The sequence below is a fragment of the Pseudorca crassidens genome, chromosome 2 (assembly GCF_039906515.1).
Source record: "Pseudorca crassidens isolate mPseCra1 chromosome 2, mPseCra1.hap1, whole genome shotgun sequence".
Taxonomy (NCBI): Eukaryota; Metazoa; Chordata; class Mammalia; order Artiodactyla; family Delphinidae; genus Pseudorca; species Pseudorca crassidens.
The window spans coordinates 156,686,900-156,710,317 of NC_090297.1; the positions used below are offsets into that span (position 1 = coordinate 156,686,900).

Genomic DNA, 23,418 nt, shown 5'->3' on the forward strand with positions numbered 1-23,418 from the left:
ATGCTAGCAGCACAGAAACCTAAAATATGGTCTCAAATTGTGCCTGCTTCCCTTTTTTCCCCCTTGGGAAATAATTCCTGGAATGTTTATGGAGAAAAAAATGGATGTTAGTAGTCACCCTCCTCATAATTTCTGACATGGATATCTATCAGATAGATAGTCTTGAATTAAAGTGCTTTTGTTTTGCTTTCTTTTCCTCTTGGGAAATAATTCCGGGGTTGTTTGTTGGTGGGGGAAGATGGAAGTTGGTAGTCTATTTAGCACAGGCACAAAGTATAAAAGAGAGGAAGAATACTTATAGAGGGGTAGACAAAGCACTCAATGAGAAAGTTCTGCAGAAGTAAATTTTCTCTTGGGAGACATGAACCCATTTTTATGACACTTTCTGAACAGGGGCTGTTTTCCTGGCTGCCACTGAAGGTTAACTTTGCTTCCTGGAAACAGGGGCCTGGTTGCTGCTGACTGGACCACCCTGAGGAGGTGGCCTGCTTGGCCAGTTAGGGTTCTGCTGCTGGTGGTGCATGGCAGAAAATCCTGGACACAGTTCCTGGAGCTACCTTTTTGATGGGGCTCAGAGGGAAAAGGCAATTATGGTCATTTCATAAAGGACAAAATTCTCTTCTCCTGTCATATGCAAAAGATAGCAACAGTGAAGGGGTGCCATTATGCCAAGCCTGTGCTTGTCCCATGACTATGACAAATACTGGAGGCAACTTGGGAATGAACAAGGAAGCAACTGACTCTCCAATCTTTAGATGTCCTTTTCAAATTCAGCCCAGTTGCTTTTCCTTGCCCAGGAGTGAAATTATTACGTTTGTTTGTCTCCATGTCAACTCTTTTGCTTACTTTCTCTTTTTAATCATCATTAAAACTACCTTTACTGAGATGACTGACAGGATAACTTCCTACTCAAACAAGGATGGGCATATGGTAAATATTTAGAGTCTTATGGGCCGGCCATTACTGATGCAGAATTTCATTAAGAATCCCTTAGTCATTCATAAAAACATGTTACTCTTAAAAATACGTCTCTCGGGTCTTCCCTGGTGGCGCAGTGGCTGAGAATCTGCCTGCCAATGCAGGGGACACGGGTTCGAGCCCTGGTCTGGGAGGATCCCACATGCCGCGGAGCAACTGGACCTGTGAGCCACAACTACTGAGCCTGCGCGTCTGAAGCCTGTGCTCTGCAACAAGAGAGGCGGCGACAGTGAGAGGCCCGTGCACCGCGATGAAGAGTGGCCCCCACTCGCCGCAACTAGAGAAAGCCCACGAACAGAAACGAAGACCCAACACAGCCAAAAATAAAAATAAATAAACAAAATTTAAAAAAAAATACATCTCTCGTCCAACTCTCTTCACAGCCTGGTTAGATATCCAGTAAAGCAACACTTGGAAACAACAAGAAAGGAAGTTATGGTATCACTAGATGACCAACAATAGCCATTTTCCAACAAGTAAACCCACTGGACAAGACTTGTGGGTTCCTACATCACTCTTTCTGGCATATTAGAAATCAAGTCTCTAGATATAAAAAAATTTGAGATTGCTTTTTCTTGCTCTAAAAACACATGTATATGCCAGTATTAAAGAAGAACACCAAGCAAACGGTCTAGTTTTGTTTTGATGTTATTTATGCCAAAGTGACCCGACAAAATGTTCCATCAAAACGATGACAATCCAGATCTCCAGCAGGGCTTTTGCGTTGCTGTATTCACCCATATTTGCAGCTGGAAGCTGTGGATTTGTTTTCCCTTGTGAGTTCTCTGGGTGAACCTGTTATTGATTATATCAGGATACCACAAACATTATTTCAAGAAAAAGATTATGCTTCATAATGTTTAGCATTTATATAGGTTCTTTTGATTTCAAAACAAGTTATAAATATTTTCTACTGTGACAACATCTTTCGAGGTAGGTGATTATTACTGTCCCTACATTACCAGTAGAAACCTGAGGCCAAGAAGTACAGGACTCTGTTCCCAGGCCAGGGAGAGTCAGGAGCAACATTACGACTAGACGTCCTGAAGGGCACCTGCTCTGGGTTCTGCAGAGGCCACGCCTCTCTCTAGTGTAGCAAGTCTCCATTAATATAGGGTTATATATTGTATAGATATAAAACAACAACACACAAGGACATCATAGAACAATAATCCAATATTTTTGTTTCTTAGTAAAATATGTTAAGCACAGTATTTAAATTGCATTTCTCTGAAAAGCATTTGGTATATTAAATAGCAGAAGGTATATTAAATAGCTCTATAAATGCTTGCTGGCATACTCTTAACTGCATAAGGATTCTAAAGAAATTAAAATCCACTTATAAACACCATAAACTAAACAAAAATGTGAAAAACTACTTTATTCTTATAATGCAGACTTAATAGCTTGCTGGATATTAGCAGGTGGCTACATAATTTTTCTGAGTTTGAGAGAAAGGATACACATTGTTGGCTGTGGTTTTAAAATATCAATTTGGTAGGGAAAATGCAGTTGAAAGTGAAAATTAAAGACTGCTCTTTACATTTTGCATCCATTCTGAACAATTCATACATATAAAAGATACAATCGCACTTGGAGCTAATGTTTAGGTGAATATAGGGATGTTATATAATATTTTGTGAGAAGAGAAAGTGATAGAAAATAAAAGCTATGGTATTGGAAAAAATGCAGAAGGAGGCAAAAAGGGTATTTTTCAACTGTGTTGAAGATGGGCATGAGATGTAAGTTGTTCATGCTTACATGACTATATAGGTCTTGGAAATGGTTTTCAAGGAAAAATATTTGGTTCAATCAGTCTCTTCTCCAGGGCAAAATCCTCACTCTCCTCTCTAAGTCAGTAGTTCTCAGAATGGTATAAAAGAGCTTACCACATGCTAAGCTTCCTAAGAACTGACCAGGTGGTCAGCAGAAAAAGTTCTAAAACTAGAAAGGAAGAGGCATCAAAGTCTTAAAATTTGTATGCAAACGTAAAAACTAACTTTCAAGCCAAAATGACATTCCCTGTCAGAAGTAACAAATACAAAAGTCTTAAATTTAGTGTACACGCAGCTAAGATATTGTTAGATAAGATATTACATGTCATTCAGAGAATATTTTTTGTGTGCTTTTTCCCTAAAAAAGACATATTAAATTATTTTTCTCTCCTCAGGTCTTTTTTGTATAAATGTGAAATATAAGGTGTCTTGTAAGTTTGTTCATTCAGACTATACACTCTAGGGGTCCTTTCCACTTGCGTTGTAGGTGACAGTTTTATTTGAGGAGGGTCTGAGTTTGAAGAGGCTTGAGCAGTTTGGCTGCTTGGTGGGCTGCAAGGTTCTGGCATAGGGCGAGTACCAGTCCCTTTCAAATACATCCTTAAGTTGCTTAATGATGCTTGTGTTGTTTCTCACATCTGCTTGGTTGATAACAAGGCCTGTGCCAGCATTCTGGGTAAAATCATTCCCTACCCAGTCAAAATTTCCTGCAAAAGACAAAGGAAATGATGGTAAAGAGTTAAGATCCACCAGGGAATATTCTCCATTTAAAGAAATATAGAGCAGATTCTATTAAAAAAAAATACCCGGGAATAGTGACAGGGAGACTGAATTGTGTTGACAGCTCATAAAAAGAAGTCCAAGAAGGCTTACATATGGCATATTAATATTTGCATATTATTTTGGCATTTTCTTCAGCTTTGCTCAACTTGAAACTCAAAACAGGAAATCTGATGTTCTTTTTTGGTAAATGTTATTTCTTATTGACATTCACAGGGCACACTAAATACAGCAACATTTAAAATATATAGGAATACACTTAAAAATCCTGTGAACAATTACTACCTTCTCAAAGAGACAACATGTAATCCATACGTACAAATGAGAGATTCTAATTATAATGCTCAGAAGCTTTCACATCAAAGAAAAAGCTGAAGCCAGAGAAGGAGAACCAGTTTTTAACTAAACACACAAAACACTCCTTGCTTGGGTGGTAAGTCATTCCCAGTTCCAGGATCAGGCTTCTCAGCCTAGGAATCAGGGCAGTTGCTGTGACAGCAGGCTCCCCAGAGTGACTGCTGGTATAGGTGCTATATTAGTTTGCTAGGTCTGCCATCACAAAGCACAACAGACTGGGAGCTTAAACAACAGAAATGTATTGTCTCACAGTTCTGGAGGCTAAAAGTCTAAGATCAAGATGTTGGCAGACTGGTTCCTTCTGAGGGCTGTGAAAGCAGGATCTGTGCCAGACCTCTCTCCTTGGCTTATAGATGGCCATCTCCTCCTTGTGTCTCTTCACATCATCTCCCCTCTACACACATCTCTATGTCCAAATTTCCCCTTTTTATAAGGACAGCAACCAAACTGGATGAGAAACCAGCCTAATGACCTCACCTTAACTTGATTTCCCCTGTAAAGACCCTGTCTCCAAATAAGGTCAAATTCTGAGGTACTGGGGTTAGGACTTCAACATACTAATTTTGGGGGGCCGATAATAGGTAGTAAGGCTGGGATCCACCCCAGAAAGGGATAATCATGTCTATGCGACTTGCATGTAGTCCATTTTCAAAGTGGGAGTAGATAAAAGGACCAGACTACCCAAAACTCCCAGATGAATCTCTTGTCTTTGGTATCCAATGGGGAGAGAGTTCCAGTAGGAGAGCAAAGGTACTCTCAGGAGGGTATAGCACCATTTATTTCTTTGCTTTTCTTTGTCTTCATTTACGCATATTTACTGAGTATACAATGTCTACCAGGTACTATATTAGGGGCCATGATATAAAACTTAAAATCACAGTCTCTGCCTTCGAGGAGTCCGGGAGGAAAACACAAAAAGTATAATACAAGGCATATGAGATGGTACAAGAGATGTATGTATACTATGCCATGAGGGCAGGAGAAAGCAATTTCTAATTCTGACTAGATGTGTCAGGAAGAGAGCATTTCACTGAATAATGAGACAGGCACAGAAACCTATCAATTAGGAAACTAATTCCATAGGGAATATAACATATTTATGCACAAAAAAGATCTGATGAGGATCTTAGAGCGTGAAGGGGAAGAGTCAGGAATGAGGTCGGGACATAAGGAATGTAGAGGGCAGAGGAACTATCAGTTAGTCAGTGCCTAATATGAGCAAAGCACTATGCTTTCTATTTGCGTACATTATCTCATATGGTTGGTAGGATTTATGCTCACTTGACAGAAGAGGGCTGTGAGGCTCAAAGAGGTGAATAAATTTGCCCAGCTTCACATCGTTAATCAATGGTCAACCCAGGTCTGTAGACTCCATGAACTATCTTCAATACTATAAATGAAGAATCATTCTAATAAAAATTTACCCATGTCAAGACTGACAAAATTATCTAATAAATTACCACCATCCTCTTTGGTTCAGAGCTGGTTCCATAAGGGAACCGAAGGCTTTTAAGCATAGAGCTTGATTTTCCATTCCCTCAGTGGCTCCTCAGGCATCCTGCAGGAATATTTGCTGAAAGATGCTGAGATCATGGTCCCTGGGCATCCTCGACCCAAGGCCCTGCAGTCACCTGTGGGAGAAGCTGCTGGGAGAAGGGACATCTGTAGGGAAAGCTAATATCTGTTCCTTTATAGCTGTCATTCTTTGCCCTCCTCTACTCTCTGGAGCCCCCCCTGCACATATCAACTCCCTTTTCCATATGGCACTGCCTGGAATATTGGAAGGTGGTTCCCTTGCCCCTCATTTTACTCCTTAAGTTTATTCCTCTAAGTCAAATATTATCAGCATAGAGAAGGAACTCCTCTCTCTCTCTTTATATCTCACCCCAACCCACACAAACACTACAATGATGCTGTCAATGACTTCATGATAGACATAGTTTTGACTGAATTTTATTGCTATAAATTAGCAAACTGCTTGCTAAGTGGTTTGTAATACTGTGTTAGAGTCTCTGCACAGAGACTCCTTTTGCTGTTGCTGTGTTCCCAACCATGTGCTCTCAGACACGTGGCCATGCTCAGAGGCTCCGGCTTTGTGCAAATGCTCAGTGCCAGGTGAACACCAGCTTGAACCTCTAAACAGAGGATTTGTAGCTACTGCAGGTTGAGAGTTATTCTGGAAACTGCTGGTAGGTGGCACCTTCTATTCATTCCATAAACAGAAGACAGCACACTTTTCAAGGACTTCTTGATAAGACACTAAAATCTCATCTTATGATTAAGTGCAAGGCATTAGACCAAGGGCAGTAATTTTTTATGAGCTATCATAACATTATCTCCTTCAATATTCACTGCAATCCTATGAGGTGACAATATTAACTTCACTGTATTGATGAGGAAATTAAGGCTCAGAAAGGTTAAGTAATTTGTCCAAGGTGGAAGTGAAAAAGTCCCACAGTTGAGGTTCAAAGCCAGGTCTGACTCTGAAGCCCACACTGGTGTACTCGCTTTGTGCTAAATGTGCTCTTCACCCTAGACGTCATCAGTCCCCAGGGCTGGAGCATCAGGCCACACTGAGATCTCTGCTCCATTCATTTGCAGACCTCACTCTCTGAAGGAAACACATATCCTTTGGGGGAAGCATGGAGAGAGGGAATGATGATGGGAGAGAAGTGACAAGATTATGAAGTCTCATTCTGTGAAATTCAGCTTCTTTCCTTTGATACAATGGATGGAGCCAAGATCCTCCATCTTTATTGATTCTCAAAAGTTTCAATTAGTCTGTTCTCAGGAATCATAGCCCTAGGCATCTTTCACAGGACTACAGGGCATTCCTACACCAGAGTGATTGTTTTCCTACCTTTATTTCCTGATGGCTGGGCTAAGCCTCAAAATCATGTATATGCTTCAGTCATTTTTCAATTGGGAAGCAGTTTTACCCAGCTCTTTTTGAGACTGCCATTTCAGCTTCTAGAATGCACATTTAGGCCCCAGATGCCAGGAGAGCTGTAGTGCTACCCTCAGGAACACCCTGTGAGGGTGTAGGTGAACTCACTGGATATAATATTTAAATAACCAAACCACCTTTCAGACAACTTTGCCAAGCTTGACTCAAATGTACTCAGATCAAAATTAGAGAGATGATACTGTCTGAGGATTCTTCTGTAAGTCTTGTGAACATTTAATGGAACTATATTTCCATGCAAGGTCTAGTGTGGATTTTTCTTTATTCAGCATTCTCAGCAGGTATCTGAGTGACTTCTTAAGAGATTTCCAGAATATGCTGATAATTATTTAAATTATCAATGAATTTTCCCTCTTTATGCTCTTTAAGTATTTTTATATTAGAACTATGCTTCACTCTAGGGAACTAATGTTTTGCTAAAATGCTATGTGTAAAATGTACTCATTTAAAAATGTATTATAATAAAGAACCCAGAAATAGACCCACATAAATATAGTCAACTGATCATGACAAAGGAGCAAAAGCGATACAATGGAGCAAAGACAGTCCTTTCAACAAGCTATGCTAGAAGAACTAGGCATCTACATGCAAAAGAAAAAGAATCTAGACACAGACCTTACACCCTTCACAAAATGTAACTCAAAATGTGATCATACCTAAATGTAAAATGCACAACTACAAAACTCCTAGAAGATAACATAGGAGAAAACCTGGCTGACCTTGGTTTTGGTGATAACTTTTTAGATACAACACCAAAGGCATGATCCATGAAAGAAATAATTGATAAGTTGGACTTCATTAAAATTAAAAATGTCTGCTCTATGAAAGAGAATGCAAAGATAAACCACAGGCTGGGAGAAAATATTTGCAAAAGACATATCTGATAAAAGACTGTTATCCACAATATACAAAGAACTCTTAAAAATGAACAGTAAGAAAATTAAAAATCTGTTTAAAAAGCCCTTAATAGACACCTCACCTAAGAAGATAGATGGCAAATACACATACGAAAAGATGCTCCACATCATATGTCAAAGGGAAATGAAAACTGAAACAATGAGATGTGTGTCATACACAGCTATTAGAATGGCCAAAATTCAGAACTGACAATACCAAAGGTTGGTGAGGATGTGGAGCAACAGGAACTCTCACTCATTGTTGGTGGGAATGCAAAATGGTACGTCCACTTTGGCAGACAATTTTGCAGTCTCTCATAAAACTAAACTTGCTCTTACCATATGATTCAGTAATCATGCTCCATGGTATTTACCCAGTGGAGTTGAAAACTTATGTCCACACAAAAATATGCACATGGATGTTTATAGCAGCTTTATTCATAATTGTCAAAACTTGGAGCAACCAAGGTGCCCTTCAATAGATGAATGGATAAAGTGTGAATCAATAAATAATATTCCAGACAATGGAATATTATTAAGCACTAAAAAGAAATGAGCTATCGAGCCATGAAAAGACATGGAAGAACCTTAAATGCATATTACTAAGTGAAAGAAGCCAATCGTAAAAGTCTACACACTATATAATTTCAACCATATATTTTGAAAAAGACAACACTGCGGAGTTAGTTAAAAAAGAAATCAGTGGTTGCCAGGGTAGGGGGAGGGATAAATAGATGGATCGCAGAGGATTTTTAGGGCAGTGAAACTACTCTATGTGATACTACAATAGCAGATACATGTCTTCATACATTTGCCCAAATCCACAGAATGTACAACACAAAGAGAGAACCCTAATGTAAACAATGGATATTGGGTGATAATCATGTGTCAATGTAAGTTCATCAGTTGTGACAAATGTACCACTCTGGTGAAGGATGTTGGTAATGCGGGAGGCTGTGCACATGTGGGGTTGGTGGGTATATAGGAAATCCCTGTGCCTTCTGCAGTTTTGCTGTGAACTTAAAACTGTTTTTTAAACAAAAGTCTATTTAAAAAAATGCATTACAGGGAAAGAAGAAGGGAGAGAGTCAGGAATCAATATTTAGTAGGAATCTGGCAGCGAGATCAGTGACAGTGTTGGGAGCTTCTCATATATTATCTCATTTAATCCTTATACCACCACCAAAGGATGGGTGCTGTTATCCCTATTTTAAAGATAAGGAAACAGAGGCTCAGAGAGATTGTGTGACTTTACCATCTTCCAGCTTGTAAGTTTCAGTGCTTGAAATCAAAAAAAGGTTTGTCTGACTCCAATACACTTACTTAATTCATTATAAAGAATATTTGGATATAAGCACATATCACTGCTGCATGTGTACCTAACAACTTACTTTAAGTAAACCCTGCAGGTAGAATATTCAGATTTGAATCCTTAAATCCCACTGTGCCCAAAACTTAATCCACCCCTATTTTTCCCAATATTGAAGCAAAAGTTCCCATTTTTGACTAAACAACTTTGAGTTTGCTTTTGCCACTTGTTTAAAAAGAAGCTCATTTCATTCTGTTCTCCATGCATTGATGAACATGAGAAAATCTAAATGCCACCTCTTGGGTCACTGAGAGGGACAACATGAATAAAATAATATTGTCATATTCTAGAACTGGAATGATACACATTTTTTAAAATTTCAGTACTCTATTCTATCATTCTTATTATTCTACTAATAAGACACACAACTATTCGAAATGGGAAGAAACAGAACATCTCCATGCTGAGAGAGGAGGTAGTAAGTGTTTAATTCATTTCATATCTTATGGCCCAATTTCCTTATTTCTAAATTGCAGGTGATTAAAGCTGCCTTCCCTATTGACAATGTTGCTAAGAGAATCAAATAAGATAAGGTGCTTTACAAAGTTAAAATGGCATATTTTTGTACTCACTGAATTTGGAAAAAATAATGCAGATTCCATATTCCTTCATCCCAGACACATTTTTCTTTTCTGCTTTGAGATTGCTACTTCATTTGTACAGTGGAATAACCATCCTGCTGTTTTGTGATCTATGCACTTTCATTTTATAGATAATAACTTCCACTCTGCCTGTGACAGTACTAGTAAAGGGGTTACTCTGGATTCATGCACACCATGGGAAAGTGGAATAGATTTAATCCGTTAGTAAGAAATATACCAATACATATTGTTTCTGTATCTGGAGCTTTATTGCCTTAATAATAATAGCTAACATGAATCTAGTATTATCTATGTGTTAGGAGCTTTCATTGTGCAAGGTGCTTTGTACATATTATCCCTATTAAACTTTACCCTATGAAGTAGAAACTATTATTAACTCCATTTTACATATGAGAGAACTGAGGTTTTTAGAGAGCTTAAGTAAATTGCCCAAAGTTAGATATTTTTAAAATGGCAGAGGTAGGATTATTGCACAGGTAGTGTTTGTTTGGGTGTCGAATTTCAATGATGTCTGCCTCCCCATTACTCATGACAGGCTGGCTGTGGTACAGTGGGTAGGAAATGAGCACTGGGTTCATTTAAGTGCCAGGACTGGCCTTTCATGAGCCATCCAACTCTTCACCTATAAAATGAGACAAATGGACCATGGAATTTCTGCAAAACATTTACAAAAAGACATCACATATGGTCTCCTAGCATATGAACCAAGCCACAGATGAGATGCTCTGTTAAGGAGCTCTTTGCCCTCACCCTCCTGTTTCCTGACCTCAAGGTCTCCCACTCACTGGCAGGAGCTTCCTCACCATGGGGTACAGAAGAGTACAGCTAGATCACCACTAACCTGCATGATCCCCTAAGGAGCCTTACAGCCCTGACACCTACCAATATAAGCTGCGCCATCCGTCACCATGTACTTGTTGCGATTTAATCTAGGGAAGGTGTGATTCTTTTGTTCTTTTGTAACACAAGCGTTCTCTCTTTCCAGATCAAAAAATTTCTGTAAGACAATAAATAAATAAATAAATAAATAAAGCAGGTGAATATAGAGAACATTTCTGGTTTTGTTCAAACACAAAAGGGTTTCTCATTCAAGTATCAACAATAGACCTCATATTGAGTTATTAAAACCACAATCTTGTTACTTCATACAGATGAAGCTATTTTTGTTCTCAAATCCATATAGGCAACAAGAGAGAAAATTATCATGCTCACCTAGGTCTATAATTAACACTTTTAAACTATAAAATGAACATAAAATTCATTCTTTTAACGGGGAAAGGGCCAGAAGTTGTCTAATTCTTTCGTCTTATTCATCAGAGTGTGCTGGCATTTTAAGTATGCCTCAGGGTGCTTTCTGTCAAGCATGCCAATGAACTGAATTCTCACATGTGGCATATATTATAAGAAGCAGCAGGCCCATGTCAATGACTAGCTGAATTAATTGGGGATTTGCAAATGTCAAAAAAAGATTTTGCCAAAAGAACAAATATTTCCATCTAAACACCTAGGTCTACAAGCTCTTTTAATAAGCAACTCAAAAAAAATCATAACTTCAAACCATAAATCCTGAATTTCAACTTTAATGTGATCCAAATAGCAGCATTCCAGTTCACCTGGAATGGGGATGGGGGAGCTAAGAGAGGTAGGTGACATCAGGAGTGGCTTCAGGAATCTGCTGAAATTGGCAAGTGCTCAGATGAAGCTTAAACTGGGACTGAGTTCACAGGAAGACACCATCAAAGGTGAAGACCTCAGGTCTCCTCCACATTGAAAAACGTGGAAAATTTTCAAAACTGCATGGAATATTTCCAGAATGTCTTACATCTGTAGAATCATGTGTGATTGAAGGAAAGAAGAGACAGTGAGAAAAATAGGATGATACCTCGAAATGGAGATATCATTTACAGTTTTAAAACTGTAAGTGTTCAAATTTGGTTTGGGGAAATGAGAGTTGGTTTTTCCCTCCCCTCCAGGTTGAGAAAGGAGTGATAAACCAAGTGATCACTAAGGTCTCTTCCAGCCCTGAAAATTCTATTCTGATTTTGTTTTTTTTTTGTAGAACCCTTGAGATCAATGGTACACAGGCCAAAATCTACCACCTAAGAACTGTCTATTGTACATCCCAGAGGAATGTTCTCCCATTGCCATATTTCCATGATTATAGGTAATGCAGACTGGATCACCTTATTTCCTCAGTTCCTATCTTCTGCAAAATCTGTGTCAAGTTTGATGGGTTCACATAGAGCCTTTGTGGACTCTTCAAGTGGACTTAATAACCTGTGAATGCTCTTAAGTTGTGGTTTTATACTTGTGAGGTCACACGAATACTGATAACAGCCAGCAGTCATCTCGCTTGAACACTCTATCACCATACCTGTCTACACACTTGCTATTTCCTTTTGAGGAACATATTATTGCAGAATCAAGACAAATTTGAAAAAGAATAAATTATACATCCTAATTTAAGTCAATGATGGCATCACAGCTTGAGGCTTTACTGAGAACCCATTTCCTCTAGAAAGTTGAAGATGACCCTAAAGAGGGAAAAGAGCCTTTTCTGGGAGACTAAGACAACAGCAGAAATCACATTGTATTCACTGAAATACTATTAGACGCTTAACGTGCTGCAGGTGACAGCAAAGATATTTCAAAAGTGACTTGTTAATTTATTTTTTAAAAACCTCAGTTAACTAGGAAAACTTGGTGAGTGCAGTCTCTTTCCACGAGCCTCCTCATGGATACAAACCCGCAAAGCCAGGGGGAAGGTGCCTATTCCTCTAAGGACAGAGATTACCAGGCTATCTGCTTTATCAGTGCTCCCAGGCTCCTGAAGACACACTATATGCAAGATTCCAACTCCCACTCTTCTTGGAAAAGCTTTTCATCCATCTGTGGTCTAGATGTCGAGGCCATAAGCTTCCTTCTCCTCAAGGCTTATCTTGATGCTTAGAAATGCATGGCCTGGCTTAAATGAAGATTGGAGTCTCTGTTTTATAAAATGTCCAACAGTGAACTATTAATGTTTGGTTTGTTCGAGTAATGTGACCATGAGTGTTTGAAAAAATGAAGCTGAGTAAATACTGTAGAGGTTAAAATGATGGATTCTACTTTCCTTGTAATTTCTTGTAAGTCTTCAATGAGAGCCCTTAATATTTCATGACACAGATTTCAACTGACAGTGCCTTAGTAGCAGGTGTGCTGTGGGGTCAGGAAACAGTGGGTGGGTGGAGACCACTGAGTTGTTCTGAGGGGAAGTTAAGAGAAGAGATAGGAGCAAATGCATCATGTGTCACAGGCCCCAGATATTCTCCTCTCTGCCTCTGCTTGTATTAAACACGTCTTTTTACTTTCTGTATTCTGGTGCTTTGACATCTGGGCCCTTGCTGAGCACAGAGGGACTGTCTTCCAGAGAATGAAGGCTACAGGGATATTCACCACCTCTAGGCCTAACTCATAAATGCCTCTTGTGCACTCCTCCACTCTCTCTTCTTCTGATTGGCCTTGGGATATTGAGGCTCAAGGCCATCTTGGAAGCCATGTGTCAAAGTTGACAGTGGAGCCCCTGTCATCCTGGGTCCCTGAATGTTTCATGGAGCACAATTTTATCACCTAGAAGAGAGCCTGGCACAGAGCAGAGCCAGGTCTCAGTGTACATTTGTTGAATGACTGCAGCGGAGGTTGGGGGAAGCTGAGACCTAAAGAATTAGTGGGATTTAGTCAGGTAATGCATGGAGGAAACTGTTGTAGGAGAGGAAAGCACATGTACAAGGGCCCTGAGGGGAGGAAGAGGATGTTCCATGTGAGGACCAGAGGAGATTCAAAGGCGAGCTAGAGAGTTAGCACGTCTAGGGTAGTACGAATCCTCAACCTTGCCTCCCTCAACGTATGCAGACACGGATTAGGGTGCAGCCCAAGGGACCTGGAACAAGTACAGAAACCCAGGCTGGGGGTGCTTTAGGGCTGGGGGAGTCTGTGCTGGTGCATGTTCCAATGCTCTGTTGGTCACAGTCTCACAAATAAGAATAGTAGGTGGAGGAGGAAGTTCAAACAAAATGGATAGGATGAAACTGAAAGTGTATATAAAGAGGGTTATGCTGGCACCAGGAAACTTGGGTTCTAGTCTCCTTTTTGGGGGGATACGGTTGTTTTGAAAAATTAGTTAACCTACCTTTTGAGGTATTTTTCACTATCAAAGATTATTGTCCTGGTTCTGACTGGAAGTTCATGTGTATGTGTGCGCTTACAGCTTTCACAGATGTATGAAGGAAATAAACTTTTAATTTAATAACTCAGTCAATATAATACTTACAACTTTCAAACTGCAGTTGGCTATTTCAGTGCAAATAGCTTTAAGAGATGAAATAAAGTTAAATGTGAGGGGGTCAGTTTCCTTCCAGAAGCTGATAAGGAGTCGAACTTTAACGCTTCGCAAAACTAACGCTTCTCTAATTTTCCCATCCAAGTCTGGCCAGTAAGTCCTGTAGAAATAATATCCATACAGATAAAATAAAGAAGATTAGTTAGTTTGGGGAAATAAATTTTCTAGACTATAGAGAACACTGATGTTAACTTGATCATTACTTTTTTCTGTAATATAAATAACCTTGTAGGATATGTTGAAAAAATGCCAGTCTCCTGGGTTAGGACATTGAGAAATGGTGCTTTACTGGTCCTGTCCAGCCTAAAATGAGGTCTCCTACCACCAGGGCCTCAGGTTGTGTGAGCAGAGGGCACAGACAGACCGACCACCACCACATGTCACCCTCACTACACCTCCAACTCTACCTGGGTCTCAGTTCATATGTGCAAGGAGAATCAACTTTCCAACAGAATTCCAGTTAGGATCCTTGAGCACCCCTTTGTCCCCAAATGCTTCTCAAACCTCTCTTCTTTGGTAAGTGTCACCCCCAATGAGATTTTGCTCTAGTTATCCTAGCTTTCCCACACTTTTATTTCCAAACTGTCTTCATCTCTCCTTACCAAGACCCCCACTACTCTGGGGCCCTAGAATCCTCCATCAGGCTGTTTCCCCTATAGGCTTAGCCTTTTCCCTGAATTCTTAACCTTTTACTTTGACTAAATCTGAACTCTTCCCTAAGCCATAGCTTCTCTTAAAGTCCTGCTGTGTATTTTCCACCAGATTGTGCTGTCCACTTGATTTAGGATGGGGGGCCAGCCACTGCCCCCCACCCCCTAAAACACAATGTTTCTTTCAGAACTGTAACTTAGTTCTCATGTTAAAAACAAAACAAAAAAAACAATAAAATTTCCCACGTTAAAGACAAGTCTCAAATTGCTCTATCTCTCTGTAGCCCTGTAATTTGTAGACCTTTTTTTTATTCATGCAAATCTTCCCCTAATTCTGGACCAATTCATTATTTGGACTAATGATATATTATTCAAAATATATAAGTTTCATAATAATTGCACCTCCAAAGGTCTCCTCTTTATATCTGACCCCAGCTTCCTGTCCTTCACGTTCCTCTACTCTCTTATTTGTACCTGCTCTTTCACCTGTGCGGGCCCCAGATCCAAGGTCCCTCTACTTTTTCCTGGTCCATCAGCTCCTCCTGATCTCCTTTCCCTGACAAGCCTAATATCAGTTCTGATCACATGAAGGACAGTTGCCCCTCTCCCTTCCTTTAGCTCTTGGCAAAATCTGAATCCTAGGTCAGTGCTGTAATACCTTTGGTGTATTTCTATAGCTATAAAGCAGAGGACAACTGGAAAAAGGCATCTCAAGCTTGTGCAGACTGGACAAAACACAAATGCATTCAGGGCTCTCAATACCATCTGCCAATCCCTATCCTTGTGTTGGGTCAGTTCTACCTCTTGTACCTTTTGTAATTATTCTAAATGTTGCCCCACTCTAGAGAAATTTACTTTTTCCTTCATTCACAAAACTGGGGGTCTTGGTCATGGTCCTCCTCAATGTTCTACCCTGATAGCCACACACATCCTTATCCCCTTCCCTCTAATTCAGAGGATAAGGCATCCCCCCCTTCTCCCCAGGCTGTTCCCTTAGCCCCCTGCAACTGCATTTGATTAGTCATTCCTTTCCGAAAATATCTTCAACTTCTCCCTCTCTGGCTTCTTCATTTGAGAAAAAAACATAAATCTCTCCTATTCAGAGACCTCTCCTTTGACTCTGCATTGCTCTGTGGCTGGTGTACAATCTGTTTCCTCTTTGAACAAAACTTCTTGATAGTAGAATCTTGAACCTCTGACTCTACTTCATCACCCCCCATTCACTTATCAGCCTACTGATCCCAGCCTCCAGCCCATGAATCTTTTGCAAATTTTCTCAAAGTCAGCAGTGATTATCTTAACTGCCAAATCTAATGGACATCATTCAATTCTTACTTTACTGTTAAACCAGGCTACACGTGGCTATGTTGATGTTTCCTTTTGTTGACCTGAAACAAACAGACTGCCAGGTACTTTTCCAGCAAAGATGGGTTTATTTGGAATCAGCATAGAATTGCAATTCTGGATCTGCAATTATGGGCAAGACACATGCATGACAAGGGAGGGAGAACACTTTTACAGAGGGGAAAAGGAAGTTGGGAGGGCTATGGTAAACAAAGTGTCATGGCCTTTCATTGGCTGAGTCCTTGCCAGGAAAGAAGAGGAATCTGTCTTTTTCCTGTTAGGCTCTGCTATCCTAGCAGGGTGTGAGAACTTCTCCTTCTGGTCTCTCAACTCTGTTTAATTGAGGTTTCTGTTTATTAATTTTTTACACTTTCTTTTTAAAATTGATTCCATTGGCTTCTTTTTCTTTTGCTAGCAATCATCTTTATTTTTTTGAATTTTATTTTTTTTATACAGCAGGTTCTTATTAGTTATCTATTTTATACCTATTAGTGTATACATGTCAAACCCAATCGCCCAATTCAGCACACTACCATCCCCACCCCACCGCGGTTTTCCCCCCTTGGTGTCCATATGTTTGTTCTCTACATCTATGTCTCTATTTCTGCCCTGCAAACCGGTTTATCTGTACCATTTTTCTAGGTTCCACATATATGCATTAATATACGATATTTGTTTTTCTCTTTCTGACTGACTTCACTCTGTATGACAGTCTCTAGATCCATCCGTGTCTCTACAAATGACCTAATTTTGTTCCTTTTTATGGCTGAATAATAATCTATTGTATATATGTATCACATCTTCTTTATCCATTCGTTTGTCGATGGGCATTTAGGTTGCTTCCATGACCTGGCTATTGTAAATAGTGCTGCAATGAACATTGGGGTGCATGTGTCTTTTTTTTTTTTTTTTTTTGCGGTATGCGGGCCTCTCACTGTTGTGGCCTCTCCCGTTTCGGAGCACAGGCTCGGGACGCGCAGGCTCAGTGGCCATGGCTCACAGGCCTAGCCACTCTGCGGCATGTGGGATCTTCCCGGACCGGGGCACGAACCCGTGTCCCCTGCATCGGCAGGTGGACTCTCAACCACTGCGCCACCAGGGAAGCCCTCATGTGTCTTTTTGAATTATGGTTTCCTGTGGGTACATGCCCAGTAGTGGGATTGCTGGATCATATGGTAATTCTATTTTTAGTTTTTTAAGGAACCTCCATACTGTTCTCCATAGTGGCTGTATCAATTTACATTCCCACCAACAGTGCAAGAGGGTTCCCTTTTCTCCACACCCTCGCCAGCATTTGTTGTTTGTAGATTTTCTGATGATGCCCATTCTAACTGGTGTGAGGTGATACCTCATTGTAGTTTTGATTTGCATTTCTCTAATAATTAGTGATATTGAGCAGCTTTTCATGTGCTTCTTGGCCATCTGTGTGTCTTCTTTGGAGAAATGTCTATTTAGGTCTTCTGCCCATTTTTGGATTGGGTTGTTTGTTTTTTTAATATTGAGCTGCCTGAGCTGTTTGTATATTTTGGAGATTAATCCTTTGTCTGTTGACCTGTTTGCAAATATTTTCTCCCATTTTGAGCGTTGTCTTTTCATCTTGTCTACAGTTTCCTTTGCTGTGCAAAAACATTTAAGTTTCATTAGGTCCCATTTGTTTATTTTTGTTTTTCTTTCCACTACTCTGGGAGGTGGATCAAAAAAGATCTTGCTGTGATTTATGTCAATGAGTGTTCTTCCTATGTTTTCCTCTAGATTCCATTGGCTTCTATGACTCTATGGCTTGCTGGTCTGTCCCTTATCTCTTGGACTGTAGCAAATAGTCCTTTGATTAAAACACAGTGGAGGCTCCTCAAGGTCACAAGACTCCCCAATAGTCAGGCCCTCTTACTCCTTGTCCTTGCCCTGTCTCCAATTTGGTCTCTCACCACCTTATCTTGGGCTCTATGTTCCTGCACTGAACTTGTTATAGATCCTGGCATGGACCAGGCTATTTTTTTCCATTTGAAACTTTGCTCAAGCTCTCCTTTCTACCTGGATAACTCCCTTTCTCACACTTTTTTCTAACTCATGCATATGTTTAAAGTAATTTGGGTAGCATTTCCTCTAATAAGCTTCTTCAAACCCTGAAACTGCCATAGAAGCCTTTTCACCAAGTATCTATAATATTCTGTACACATATCTATTGTTCTATCCACCCCACTATGCTATGAAAATCTATTCTGTGTCCAATTTACATTCCCACCAATAGTGTATAAAGGTTCCCTTTTCACCACATCCTTCCTAGCAACTGTTATCTCTTGTCTTCGTCAAGAAGAGTCATTATAACAGTGGGAGGTGATATCTCATTGTGGTTTTGATTTGCATTTCCCTGATAATTAGTGATGATGAGCATTTTTTCATGTATCTGTTGGCCATTTTGATATACTCTTTGGAGAAATGTCTATTTAGTTCTTTTGCCCATTTTTAAAAATCAATTTTTTTTGTTATTGTTGTTATTGAGTTGACTGAGTTCTTTATATACTTTGGATATTAACCCCTTATCTGATATGAGGTTTAAAAACTTTTCTCCCATTCTGTGGGTTATCTTTTCATTTTGTTAATTGTTTCTTTTGCTGGGAAAAAGCTTTTGAGTTTGATGAAGTCCTTTTTGTTGATTTCTTTTTTTTACTGTTTGTACTTTTGGCATTATGCTGAAAAATTATTGCCGGGACCAATATCAATGAGCTTCCTCCCTATGTTTTCTTCTAGGAGTTTTATAATATCACGTCTTATGTTTAAGTCTTTGATCCACTTCAAGTTAATTTTCGTGGATGGTGTGAGACAGGGCCCAATATCATCTTTTGGCATGTGTTTCTCCAGTTTTCCCAGCACTATTTGTTGAAGAAACTATCCTTTCCCTGTTGGGTATTCTTGGCTCCCTTGTTGAATATTAGTTGACTGTATATGCTGGGGTTTAATTCTGGCTCTCTATTCTGTTCCATTTGTTGACATGTCCATTTTTGTGCCAGTACCATACTGGTTTTATTACTACAGCTTTGTGGTATAGTTTGAAATCTGGAAGTGTGATATTTCCAGCTTTGTTCTTTTTTTCTCAGGATTTGTTTGACTATTCAGGGTCTTTCTTGGTTCTACACAAATTTTCAGATAGTTTCTTCTATTTCAGTGAAGAATGCATTTGTTATTTTGATGGGGATTGCACTGAATCTGTATATTGCTTTGGATAGTATGGCCATTTTAACAATATTAATTCTTCCAATCTATGAATGTGGATGTCTTTTCATTTGTTTGTGTCTTCTTTGATATCTTTCAGCAAAGTTTTGTAGTTTTCATTGTACATATCTTTCACCTACTTGGTTAAATTTATTCCTAAATAGTTTGTGGGTTTTTTTTTATGGTATTGTGAATGGGATGAGTTTCTTTATTTCTTTCTAAGATACTTCATCATTAGTGTAAAGAAATGCAATTGATTTCTGTATGATAATTTTGTATCCTGCCACTTTACTGAAATTATGAATTCAAATATTTTTTGACTGATTCTTTGGGATTTTCTCTATTTAAGAACATATTATCAACAAATAATGGAAACTTTAAATCTTCCTTTCTGATCTGAATGTCTTTCATTTCTTTGTCTTGCCTAATTTGCTCTAGCTAGGACTTCCATTACTATATTGGATAGGAATGGTAAGAGTAGGCATCATTCTTTGTTCCAGATCTTACATTTTCAATTTCTCTCCATTAAATATAATGTTAGCTGTGGGTCTACCATATATGACCTTTATTTTGTTGAGGTATGTTCCTTCCACATCCAGTCTGTTAAGAGTTTTTATCATGAAAGGATGTTGTATTTTGTCAAATGCTTTTTCTGCATTTATTGAGATGATCATGTGATTTTTATCTTTTATTTTATTGATATGATGTGTGTAATAACATTTATTGGTTTGTGTATTTTGAACTATCCTTGCATCCCAGAAATAAATCCCACTTGGTAATGGTGTATTATCATTTTAATGTGTTCTTGAATTTCGTTTGCTAATCTTTTGTTGAAAATTTTTGCATCTATAATCATCAGGGATATTAATGTATAGTTTTCTTTTTTTGTGCCATCCTTATCTGGCTTTGGATTCAAAGTAATGATGGGCTTGTAGAATGAGTTTGGAACTGTTCTCTCCTCTTGGATATTTTGGAAGAGTTTGAGGAGAATTGGTGTTGTTTTCTGAACATTTGGAAGAATTCTCCAGTGAGATGTCTGGCTCTGGAGTTTTTGATTACTGATTCAATCTCTATACTCAATATTGGTCTGTTCAGATTTTCTATTTCTTCCTGATTCAGAGTTGATAGGTTATGTGTTTCTAGAAATGTATCCATTTCTTCTAGGTTATGTAGTTTGTTGGCATATAATTGTTCATAGTAGCCTCATAGATTCTATGTATTTCTGTAATTTCAGTTGTAACATCTTATCTTTCATTTCAAATTTTACTTATTTGAGTCTTCTCTCTTTTTTTCTTAGTCTAGCTAAAGGTTGGTCAGTTTTTTTAATCTTTTTGAATAACCAGATCTAAGTTACATTGATCCCTTTTATTATTTTTCTAGTCTCTATTTCATTTATTTCTGTTCTGATCTTTATCATTTCCTTCCTTCTGATAACCTGAGGCTTAATTTGTTCTTATTTTTCTAGTTCCTTGAGGTGTAAAGTTAGCTTATTATTTGAGATCCTTCTAATTTTGTAATATATATGTTATATTAAGCATGTATGTTCCTCTCAGAACTGCTTTTGTTGTATCCCACAGTATTTGATATGTTGTCTTGTCTTTCCTTTTTTTAATTGAGGTATAGTTGATTTATAATATTATTGAAGTTTCAGTGATTCAATATTTTTATAGATTATACTACATTTATAGTTATTGTAAAATATTTCATGTGGTGTACAATATATCCTTATAGCTTATTTTATACAGAGCAGTTTGCACCTCTTAATTCCCTATCCCTATCTTGCCCCTCCTCCATTTTCCACTCCCCACTGGTAACCACTAGTTTGTTCTCTATATCTGTGAGTCTGTTTCTCTTTTGTTATATCCACCTATTAAGTGATATCATACAGTATTTGTCTTTCTTTGTCTGACTTATTTCACTAAGCATAATACCCTTCAGGTCCATCCATGTTGTTGCAGATAGCAAAATTTCATTCACTTTTATGACTGAGTAGTATTCCATTACATATATATACCACATCTTCTTTATCCATTCATCTGTTGATGGACACTTAGGCTGCTTCCACATCTTGGCTATTGTAAATAGTGCTGTTATGAATGTTGAGGTGCATGCATCTTTTTGAATTAGTGTTTTCATTTTCTTCAGATATATACCTAGTAGTAGAATTGCTGGATCATATGGTAGTTCTATTTCTAGTTTTTTGAGGAAACTCCACACTGTTTTCCACAGTGGCTGCACCGATTTACATCCCAACCGACAGTGTACAAGGGTTCCATTTTTTTCCACATCCTCACCAACATTTGTTATTTGTGGCCTTTTTGATGACAGCCATTCTGACAGGTGTGAGGTGATATCTCATTATGGTTTTGATTTGCATTTCTCTGATAATTTGCGATGTTGAGCATCTTTTCCTGGCCTGTTGGCCATCTGTATGGCTTCTTTGGAAAAACATCTATTCAGGTCTTCTGTCCATTTTTAAATCAGGATGTTTAGGGTGTTTTTGATGTTGAGTTGTGTGAACTGTTTATATATTTTGGATATTAACCCCTTATTGGCCATATCATTTGCAATATAATAATTTTCATGTTTCTAGTTGTGGGCTTTTTTTTCCTCTTAGAGAAGTCCCTTTAACATTACTTTTAAAACTGCTGCTCTTAAAAAAAAAAAAAAAAAAAGAAAAAAAAAATTGCTGTTCTTTTAGCTTTTGCTTGTCTGTAAAACTTTTGATCTCTTCATCAAATCTGAATGAGAGCCTTGCCAGGTAGAGTATTCTTGGTTGTAGGTTTTCCCCTTTCATCATTTTATATCATATCATTCCTTTCTGACCTGCAGAGTTTTTGCTGAGAAGTCAGCTGTTAGCCTTATGGAAGTTCCCTTGTATGTAATGTGCTGCTTTTCCCTTGCTCCTTTTAATATTCTCTCTTATCTTTAATTTTTGCCATTTTAATAACAATGTGTCTTGTTGTGTTCCTCTTTGAGTTGATCCTGTTTGGGACTCTCTGTGATTCCTGGACTTCTATGTCTGTTTCCTTTCCCAGGTTAGGGAAGTTTTCAGCTATTATGTCTTCAAATATGTTCTCTGTCCCTTTCTCTCCCTTCTCATTCTGGGACCCCTATAATGAAAATGTTAGTATTCTTGATGTTGTCCCAGAGGTCTCTTAAACTGTCCTCATTTATTTTTTTTCTTTTTTCTGTTCAATGTCAGTGATTTCTACTACTCTGTCTTCCAGCTTGCTGATCCATTTTCCTCTGTATCATTTAGTCTACCGTTGATTCCTTCTAGTGTATTTTTCATTTTGGTTATTGTAGTCTTCATCTCTGCTTGGTTGTTCTTTATCTTTTCTCTTTGTTAAAAACTTCTAAATTCTCACTGTTTTCATCCATTTTTCTCCTGAGTTCTTTGATCATCTTTATGATCATTACCTTGAACTCTTTCTCAGATAAGACTGCCTATCTCCACTTCACTTAGTTCTTCTTCTGGTTTTTAATCTTGTTCCTTAATTTGGAACATGTTCGTCTTTTATCTTTGCCTTCATCTGATATGAACTGAATGATTTTTGCTGATTCAGATGTTTAATGATCATGAGACCCCCTCAGGGGAGGAATAATCTCTGGTTCCTGTCAGTGCAGACATGCTTCTCCCTTAGTAGTCAGTCCTATTTTTACCTTTGGCCCCTTTAAGTCCCCCTGTGCCCCTTTTGGCAGTATGGAGTGCAGCTGAGAATGCCTCTAGATCTCCATCTGCCCAATGCTGCCTATATGTAATTTACCCACAATAAACTTCATAATTGCTTGTTTTTTGGTGTCAAAGTTCCTTCCCAGTTTGGAGAATATATTCAATATGTCTGCCTACCAATATCAACCATTTCTAATTTGGAAGCATGTAGAATTTTTCTCTTTCATTTTATGTTTACTGTGCAGACTAAAATTTAAGTTTGTAGGTTATTAACACACTGATAATTTAACACACTCTTTAAAATCTTTTTTCATTCATATGATTGAGAAGAATTTAATTTTAACCTTGATCTGTGAACTACTTCTTATGTCTCTGATGGCTTTTCATTTAAAATGCTAGAGATATTAACAGGTTTGAAATACCATCAGTATAATAAAA

At 38.5% G+C, this 23,418-nt stretch overlaps 1 protein-coding gene across 2 annotated transcripts in view; it reads right to left on the reverse strand.

Annotated features, from left to right (window-relative positions):
* Positions 1-2,344: 2,344 nt before the first annotated feature.
* PLD5 (phospholipase D family member 5) overlaps positions 2,345-23,418 on the reverse strand; it is a 491,284-nt gene continuing 470,210 nt past the window's right edge. For both annotated transcript variants that reach the window (XM_067729472.1, XM_067729473.1), the window contains 3 exons: positions 14,032-14,200; positions 10,605-10,719; positions 2,345-3,460 (listed from right to left, as the gene is read on the reverse strand). In XM_067729472.1, coding sequence (XP_067585573.1) covers positions 3,213-3,460; positions 10,605-10,719; positions 14,032-14,200 — 532 coding nt within the window. In that variant the 3' untranslated portion in view covers positions 2,345-3,212. The remainder of the gene's footprint in view (positions 3,461-10,604; positions 10,720-14,031; positions 14,201-23,418) is intronic.